Consider the following 9,592-nt stretch of genomic DNA (forward strand, 5'->3'; position numbering starts at 1 on the left):
ATTAGGGCTTATAACATTAGAGCTTACATCATAAGCTCTTATACTTGATAAGCTATTTATGTTTGGATATGCACACTAAAAAGTACTTACATAAATTGAAGTGTTTGGATGTGACATTATATAAGCAATTATCGAAATTTTAAATATTTTTAATTTAACAAAAAAATCAAAGAATTGAACCACAATTATCAAGATTTTTTTTTGATGAAATTAATCAAGGCGTAAAAAAACAATATTATAATATATTAATTATAATTATATATATATATATATATATATATATATATATATATATATATATATAGTATAATCAATATTTGTCCTTAAAAAAAAAATTAATATTAGAGGTGTAAATAAACTTATGATATATATAGATATCAGTTTGTTACAAAAAAAAAAAAAGACAAGTTAAGTTTGTTTTTTTTATTCAGTTTAATTTTGTTACATAACAAAAAAAATAATAAAAATCTTCCTTAAAAAAAAATTCTTAGTTAGGTGTGTTGCTTTAGTAAGATAAGTATATAGCAATTTTGTTACTCATGCACCGCAAAAGATAACTAACATTATAATTAAAATATTCCTTCAAAAAAAGTTATAATTAAAATATATGTTTTGAAAAAGTGGATCCAGAGAGAATCGAAGGAGGTTACATAAATTCATAAGCTCCTTGTTAAGCCAGAGTGTAAGCTGAAAATTTAGGCTTATTAAAATATGGCATAAGCAGCTTATGAAAATATGATAAGCTGTTTTTATTTATTTAGCCAAACACCTTTAAAAAGGCTTATGCGAATAGATAAGCTCACATAAGCTCAAAATATTGGATCTTAATCCTATTTTATACTGGCATATGATAAAACAAGGAGGAGTATATAGGACCACGGACGAGCAAAGAGCAAAACCTGAAGCAGCCGGAGTCTTCAATTTCTATGTGAGTGTTTTGTTAGATGTTATTTTTTTTTTACCAGAACAACTCGATTATGCTTTAATCAAAAAATTTGATTTTGATAAAGTTGTAAGGGTTTTTTTAATCACTATTAGTCAAAAGGGGTAATGGAGTCTCTGATGATTTCCGAACCTAATTTGCTTGATTGCTGCAAATGTTTTGAACCCTTAACTATTCCCATCTTTCAGGTATGCATTTCATTCTTTTTATTTTCTTTCATAACTTTTTTTCGAACTCTGAGAAGAGTTAAGGGTGTGTTTGATATGCTAAAATGTAAGTGCAGACGAACAACACAAACAAAATAACACAACATAGAACAAACTTTTAATTTTAAAGTAGTCAATAGCGGCCCCGCGGTGCGGTGCTGGAGCGCTACGCAACAAGCCATCCTGCTCTCTCTGTTTCTGTTTGTAGTTTGTACAAACAATCCTCTGTTTTGTTCATATAAAACTCTCTTCTGCTCTCTATGAAATAGCGGTCATAGCGCTATGCGTGCTATAGCATTTTTGGGGTCGGCCGTTACGCGCCGCTATCCGCTATTAACTACTATGGGTATTGCACAATTTTTTGTCATGTTTTGTGTACGAAAAGTTATTTTGGTATTTTAAACAACTTATACTTAAACAAAGAGTTGTGTCATGGTTTAATGAGGACTAGAATTTCAGTTTTTGGTCGGTCCCTTGATCCCTAATTTTCCCAGTCCCAGAAATAGTTTTAAAATGAAGGAGAAATAGTCACTTTTGTCTCTGACTTGCACCTTACTGTCACAGAGTCATCATCATCCATGACTCAGGATAAAATACAAAATAGTCATTTGATGTGTACCTCCGTTAGTATTTTAGTCCATGACGTTAGAAATGAAATGATTGTTAACAATTTGAGGTGGCAATTGTTTTGGGCTGACAAGGATGAAGGATGTGACATAGAGACCAAAGTGAAAGAAAAGAATCAAAATCAAGGACAAAAACAAAAACAAAACCTAAATCCCTAAATCTCATTTAATCCTCTCTTTTGTTCAAAATCAAATTTGTTGGTGCAAACTTCATTGAATACCAAAATTGAATCTTCCATTGAATACCAAAATCGAATCACATGATGATGGAAATTGGTGCAAACTCGTCTCAACGAAGTGTTGCTAATTCGTTAAGAACTGGGTAATCTTCCTCAATGAAGTCGTTCTGTGCAGAAAATGTACATTGTCTTTAATGAAAATTATTTGGCCTAAAAGTGCAGAACTATCCACACTGCAGATTAAACTTAGATTCTTGAATCTATATTACTGCCACTTTGACAGAACTATAGCCACAAATCCACATTCCATTTAATCTATATCAGTGCATAACTCAAAATAAAAGTGCAGAACTATAAATGTAAGCAGATAACATTAAATATAAGACAGCAATCAATGAATCTTTGTAAAAGTCAATGAATGGATAATTGTCAGCTTCTTCAATAGTGTGACCCCTACAAGAGATTTAAGCTTATGCATCCAAACAGCTTTTAAGCTTATGTAATTGACAAATGATTTCTGAATTGATCAAACTTTTGATGATACAAGAGAAAACACCTTTGTGGATAGACAATGACCAAAGTACCAATTTTCTTAGCAATATAACTAACTCATTACCACACAAGAATTTAAGCTAATATTCAGCTTAGCAACAAGTCTCAAAATATAAAACTAAACTAAACTAGCAGATAATAAAGATACTTTCTTCAAGAATTTAAGACCTTTTGGTTGCTTTCACTTTGGTCCCTATGCCACATCATTCATCCTTGTCAACCTAAAACAATTGCCATCTCAGCTGTTAACGACCATTTCTAACGTAAAGGACTAAACTGTCAACGAAGGCACACATCCAGGGACTATTTTGTATTTTATCCGGAGTTAGAGACCATTGTGTCAGCGAGGTGCAAAGTCAGGGACCAAAGTGGTTGTTTCCCCTAAAATCAAACACGGTACAACTAGAGTTATCTTGTCCATTCCCTTATTTTTATTTTAGCAGATCAAACTAACCCTAATTTGTTGTCATATATGCCCTTAAGTGCGACGACGTGAAACTCTGTTGTGTTGCGGTTTGAGTAGTGCGACTCTAACACCACAAATGTAAGACTCTGAATTCATGCCCAAGACTCGACATCTGGAACGTGGCTGATAGGGGTGCTTGGATAGACTTTGATACTATTATAGAATTTGGATTGGACCTAAGGTGAGGAGTGCCCCCACTTATATACTCATATTTAGGCTTTATCTCATGCGAGACTCTTTATAAGTAATTCACTTTAGAAGTTAAAGTATTATTAACAAATAGTTAGAAAATTAAAGATGAATATTAGAGGTACTCCATAACAATCAAGAGTAAGTTAATGACCTTTATTATCTCGCTTTAGAGGAGCCAAATTCCTCTAAAAAACGACATTATTTTCCCTCCTCATCTTATGCGGCTTTGTGGGCAACAAAAAAGAATGGAGGACCAAGTTGTCCCTATAGAGACACAAAACACTTAGGGAGAAATGAAGAAAGATGCAAAACAAATGAGGTCTAGTAGTGAAGTAAGTGAGCATGACGTTGATGAATAAGTGGTTAGAGATAGTGATTCTATTTAAAGAGTCACCTTTGTTTATTTTAAATGCTTGGATGAATTATTTTAAGCCTTGGAGGATAAGACTTATTTGCTTTAATTGGGTTTAAATATTAGTTACAGTGAAATTTAATTAATAATTGTGAATGTCTTTAATTTTGTATACCTTCTATTTTTGAGTTTTTATATGTGTATGGTATGAACTTCTTGTATTGTTTCCCTAAACTATACCACTATAGCGTTTTCGGGGCGAGCCGCAATCCGTAATTGAGTACATAGATTTTGTGAAGAATAAATTGAGAATGATTAGCTGTATGTTGATTATACTTTTGGTTGCATAACTTGCTAACAAGCCTCACAAAGAAATCTCTTATTTTATTATATTTTATTCTAACAAATCGATCAAAGTCTAATTTGATGATTTTCTTTTGTGCTGCGATACCTTGTAGTGTGATAATGGTCATATTGTTTGCTCTACCTGCTGTACGAAACTTAAGAACAAGTGTCACGAGTGCTCATTGCACATTAGCTCAAAACGTTGCAAAGCCATTGAGAATCTATTGCTATCTATCAAAATGTCATGTTCGAATGCAAAGCATGGTTGTAAGGAGAAGATAAGTTACACCGATAGGAAGCATGAAGAAGAATGCGTCTACGTACTATGTTACTGCCCCCTTTCAGGATGTGACTTTGCTGCATCATCAGAAGTGTTGTCCAACCATTTCAGGCATAAACATGGGGATTCTATAATCAAATTTTCTTATGGTTACTCCTTCACTGTCTCCTTGAAGTCTAATGATGAAATTATTGTTCTTCAAGAGGAAAATGATGGTAAACTATTTATTCTCAATAATAGAACTACGCTTTTGGGAAATGCAGTCAATCTTTGCTGCATTGGTCCTAACTCTTCTGAGTCCAACTATAATTATGATATATTGGCTAGGTCTCAGAATTGCATACTGAAATTACAGTCTTTTGCGAAGAACGTCCAACAAGTTACTTTAGCAACTCTTTCATCAGAGTTGCTTGTGATTCCATTTGGTTCTTCTGAACCTCTCAAGCTAGATATTTGCATAACCCGCACGGTACCTCCTATCTCCTTTTCTTTGCTTTGGTTTTTTCCTCCAATTAAAGTCTTATTATTTTCTTTTATGTATTGAATTTATATACTCTAGCATTTTATCTTATTCTTCAGTTTTTCAAATGCCAAACAAAGGCTGTTAGTGTTTTCTATTTTTGGATCAGTTCTTGAAATATCAATCTCAAATTTTCTATTATTGATTTAGGCCCCGTTTGGATTGGCTTATTGAGCTTATGTGGCTTATCTACTCCCATAAGCCTTTTCAAAGGTGTTTGGGTAAATAAATAAAAACAGCTTATCATAGTTTCATAAGCTGCTTATGTCATATTTTAATAAGCCTAAATTTCCAGCTTACCCTCCGGCTTAACAAGGAGCTTATGAATTTATGTAACCTCCTTCGATTCTCTCTGGATCCACTTTTTCAAAACATATATTTTATTTTATTTTTTTGTTTTTAGAAAAAAAAACATATATTTTAATTATAATGTTAGTTATCTTTAGCGGTGCATAAGATAACAAAATTGCTATATGTTTATCTTACTAAAGTAACACACGTAACTAAGATTTTTTTTTTTGTTTTAAGGAAGATTTTTATTATTTTTTTGTTACGTAACAAAATGAAACTGAATAAAAAAAAAAACTTAACTTGCCTTTTTTTAGTAACAAATTGTACACTAATATCTATATATACGATAAGTTTACAATCATAATTTCTCAAGTTTATTTATGCAGAGTGTTTACGCAGCATACAATTAGGTAACTTTGATTTTTTTTAAGGACGAATATTGATTATACTATATATATAATTATAATTAATATATTATAATATTGTTTTTTTACATCTTGATTAATTTTATCAAAATAAATCTTGATAATTGTGGTTCGATTCTTTGATTTTTTTAAATTAAAAATATTTAATATTTCGATAATTGCTTATGTAATGTCACATCCAAACACTTCAATTTATGTAAGTACTTTTTAGTGTACATATCCAAACATAAATAGCTTATCAAGTATAAGAGCTTATGATGTAAGCTCTAATGTTATAAGCCCTAATGCTATAAGCATCTATATAAGTTGTTTATCCAAACAGGGCCTTAATGGCAATTGTGGTGCAGATACAAATCTACATAATGACCCAGACTAGTAGGAGGTACCCTCTAAGGGTTGAAAGTTCAGACACAATAATCGATGTGAAGAAGAAGATTCTTGACAAGGAAAATATCCCGGTGCACCAGCAACGTTTGATCTTTGGCGGTAAGGTACTAGATGAGGACCGGACCCTTGTCGATTACAACATCAAAGAGAAGTCAACCATCCACGTCTGCCTCCGCCTCCTTGGGAACTAGATCCGAGCGCAGGCAACAATCAACCTCATCGTCCGCCATCGTCGACGACCCTTATCATGAAGACAATCGCACTATAAGTAGAGAAGTCATGCATTATTGATAAAACATAGAGTCTTCGACTTTTGCTTTTCTTATTTATATTTTTTTTGGTGTTTGACTTTTGTTATTTTTTGTTGTCTTTAGCTCTATAATAATTTTTTACTGGGGATGATTTTCAAAAATTGAAGAAACCTATTTACTTTTCAACATAAGTTGAAATTGTACAGTAATTCTCACATAGATACATGCAATGACTCCTGCTTTTGAGTCTGATTTTATTGAAAAGAGTCGGTAATGTAATGACTTCAGGTTTCAAACCCTTTATCAAGCTGCTGAATTCTTGTTTCTCACACTTAAATATTTTCATGATCCTTAATTTTCCTGAAGGATCTCCCCAAAAGCCTGAGAAAGTTGTGTAAAATGAAGACTTAATTTTCCTGAAGCATTTTGTTGATTGTAGTAGTAAGTGAGTTCATAGAGGTTACTTGTGCAGGAAGTTAGATAACTATCTTAACTGTTTGTTAACAATTTTCTAGCTTGAGTTACTATCTATTTCAACTAGAGTTAGTTAGAGTATTTAGATTGTAGAAACTATAAATGTGTGCAAAACACTACGTGTAAAATAGATTTGTGGTTTAATCAATAATATTGCTTACATCAATAGAGTTTCATATTTTGTTTTAACACAGTTAGTTTATTAATCTTACATTTCATTTTACGATTCAGTTATATGAAAAATATGGTGGCTTTTAAGGTGAGGGAGCTATTAACTCCCTCACCATTGTAAAATAAAAAATTAACACTGAATCTAAGAAAATAATCGAAGGGTTGTTTATCTCTTTTACAAGTCCGCCATTGTTCCCTATTGGGAACCACCTTTGAAAGTTTGACATTTGATAAAAACACAATTCAAAAGAAATTTCATATTGCTTAACTTAGCAGATCTAATATGTGAATCTATTTAACTGTTATCGGTATTTGACAAAAACACAACAAATTAAAATTATAGAATTTATTTATTTGGAGAACCAAAAATCGACTAAAAAAAACAAAGACAATAAATCACGAAAGAAATCAGGGACTACAAACAAAATATGAGATTATTTAACATTTTGTTTTATTTAGTTATTGATCTTATTAATCACACAACATAGGGAAATAAATATATTTGGATGAGTCCCATGAACGAGCATAGCTCAGCCGACAGGGACATTACAATATGCAAATATCAGGGTTGGAACTCCAAATATCTGCTACATTTCATTGCTAGGAAGTGAAGATGCAATCTCTTCCTCCATTTTCTGACCCATAACTTGAAGCCCAACACCATACTTACTCACCAAATCCTCAAACTCCAACCCTTCAACAGGATCAACACCAAAGAACCATTCAACCCCACAACCACCATCCCCATCACCATCACCATCACCATCAACAACCCTCATAGTTGACTCATAATACTCAAACCCAATATTACACTCCACGATCTCATACTTAATACTCAAGTCAACATCATCAACGGCTACCAATCTCTCCTTTGACCAGCTCACTTCTTGTGATCCGTCTGATGGGAGGGAGAATCCAGCACAGTAACGTATGCATCCCACCTCACCGTTGGATCCGTGGATACCGTAACATGTGGCGAGGTTAGGGAAGCGTTTGTGGAGATTGAAAAAGTCTTTGATGAGTGGCCATGCTTGTTGTTTTGTGGTGTTTTTCAGTTTGGTTGAAACTTTGGCTTCCCATCTTTGAATAATGTTTTGTTCCATTTTTGTGTGCAAAGGATACAAAGCTGAATGATGAGATTCCACTCAATTTCACCCTCCACCACTATATCACATCACATGTCTCCCCCTCATATTTTATAAATATTTTGCAATATAACAAGTTTGTCATTTATCTTTTTTCTTTTGTCGGCACACGGGTATAGTAAATTGTTGACATTTGAAAACAATCAACAACCACATTATACTTAATCAAAAATTTTACACAAATTCACAAAAAAAAAAGATTAAGGCGTTGAATTGGTAGCACTCGGTCATCCAGATTATCATGCATGGATTTGCAGAGATGAGATGATGAGCGAAGCCTCACGCCATTGGAGAGACTCATACTGGAGGATGAAGGAAGCGTCACGCCATACGAGAGATTCATCTTGGAGGAAGCGTTGATTAACATTCCTTGAATTGAATTGGATTCTAAAACCCTCCCTAATCTCAGAACAACTATGTTTTAGTCTTTATCTATCAAAATATATACATGTTAAACCTTTTTTTATTTTTCATTTTATTATTAAAAATTATGAAATAATAAATTTAGTTTTTTAACATATTTTTAATTACCAAAAATAAAAAAAAAATCATAAAAATAAAGATGTTCATATGATTCAACAGTTTATTTACTTTTAGTAAAAGAATATTTTTTTTATTGAAAAATTTGTATTTCTACATTTTTTTAACAATAAAATGAAATAAAGGACGAATGCGTTTTTGTCAAAAAAAGAAAAGAAATATGTTACAACTAAATAAGTTAAATGACCCTAGCTGTAATTTTTTTAATATCTTCCTCATTATAGTCGTTAAATATATCAAAATTGTAAAGCATAATTATTTTTGGTTTGTAATCATAGAGACTAAATTGGTTAACGGAAAAATACATTTAATGAATAAAATGACCAAAATGACTTATTTAAAAGACATTTTAAATACATCCAACAACAAATGACAAACATCTAATACATCCAACAACAAATGACAAATATCTAATAAATTCAAGGATAAAAAAATTGTTTATCCAATCCAATTTTAATTGTTTTAAATATCTTCTCTATGATTTTGATTTCTTTTATTGCCACTATGTTAGTGTGGCAATAAAAGAAATAAAATAAATTATTAAAGTTCAATGATTTTATATTTGTAAATTTAATAAATAATTAAATATTTTTAAAAATCTACTTTTTTTCTTCTTAAAAAAGTAAATATTTTTAAAAAGTGTGAGTCAATGATAACCAACAAATAAGTTGGTTATCACGTTGCATTCAACCCTTATATTTGACTAGTTATTGAGTGATTGTATTGCCTTCAACATCTAAACAATGTCTATTTTAGGATTTTATAGTTTTAAATGTTTTTAGTACTTTGGAACTAGTAATGCTTGTTTATGATGTTTGATGATGTAGGTTAATGAATGACTCTTAAGATGTAGGAAGCTGCAGCGTGGATTGAAGATGTATCGCCGAAGATGTGGAAAGATGCAGCATCCTGAGACTCTAGCCGGGTCGTACATAGTACGCACACATGGGTCCAGTCTGTCCATTTTTTAATGAGGAAGAATACGAGTTGTCACCAATGATTGGAATCCTAGGAAGAATAAAGGAATATGTCAGTGGGTAGGTAGGATTGGATAAGGACTGATGGATAAGGACATCCCATGTAAAGTGACTAAAGGGTACAACTTGTAGTGGGTAGAATTGTACTATAAAAGGACACCCATGTGTTAGTGCCAAGGGTCCAAAAATTCATCTTAGAATTGGAAAAGGTCCAGGTTACGGCTAGGGTTAGTAGCTTTAGAGATCTCATTCCATCTCATCTTCTACCAT

The 9,592-nt window shown here is 32.1% G+C and overlaps 2 protein-coding genes across 4 annotated transcripts; one reads left to right on the plus strand and one right to left on the minus strand.

Annotated features, from left to right (window-relative positions):
- The first annotated feature begins 821 nt into the window (after positions 1 to 821).
- On the plus strand, positions 822 to 6,346 carry LOC25483070 (E3 ubiquitin-protein ligase SINA-like 10). 3 transcript variants are annotated; one of them, XM_013611719.3, is made up of 4 exons: positions 823 to 928; positions 1,039 to 1,131; positions 3,975 to 4,610; positions 5,725 to 6,346. In XM_013611719.3, the coding sequence occupies exons 1-4, from the start codon at positions 848 to 850 to the stop codon at positions 5,953 to 5,955; spliced, it is 1,041 nt and encodes a 346-aa protein (XP_013467173.1). In that variant the 5' UTR covers positions 823 to 847; the 3' UTR covers positions 5,956 to 6,346. The 3 variants fall into 3 exon arrangements, with proteins under 3 accessions (XP_013467172.1, XP_013467173.1, XP_039690689.1); XM_039834755.1 differs by having other exon boundaries at positions 848 to 928; positions 1,046 to 1,131; XM_013611718.3 differs by lacking the exon at positions 1,039 to 1,131 and having other exon boundaries at positions 822 to 928.
- Positions 6,347 to 7,073: 727 nt separating this feature from the next.
- Positions 7,074 to 7,927, minus strand: LOC25483071 (lachrymatory-factor synthase). The gene has a single exon (XM_013611720.3). It carries the CDS (start codon positions 7,761 to 7,763, stop codon positions 7,248 to 7,250), a length of 516 nt encoding a protein of 171 aa, XP_013467174.1. The 5' UTR covers positions 7,764 to 7,927; the 3' UTR covers positions 7,074 to 7,247.
- Between the last annotated feature and the right edge of the window lie 1,665 nt (positions 7,928 to 9,592).

This window comes from Medicago truncatula, chromosome 1 (genome assembly GCF_003473485.1).
Source record: "Medicago truncatula cultivar Jemalong A17 chromosome 1, MtrunA17r5.0-ANR, whole genome shotgun sequence".
NCBI lineage: Eukaryota > Viridiplantae > Streptophyta > Magnoliopsida > Fabales > Fabaceae > Medicago > Medicago truncatula.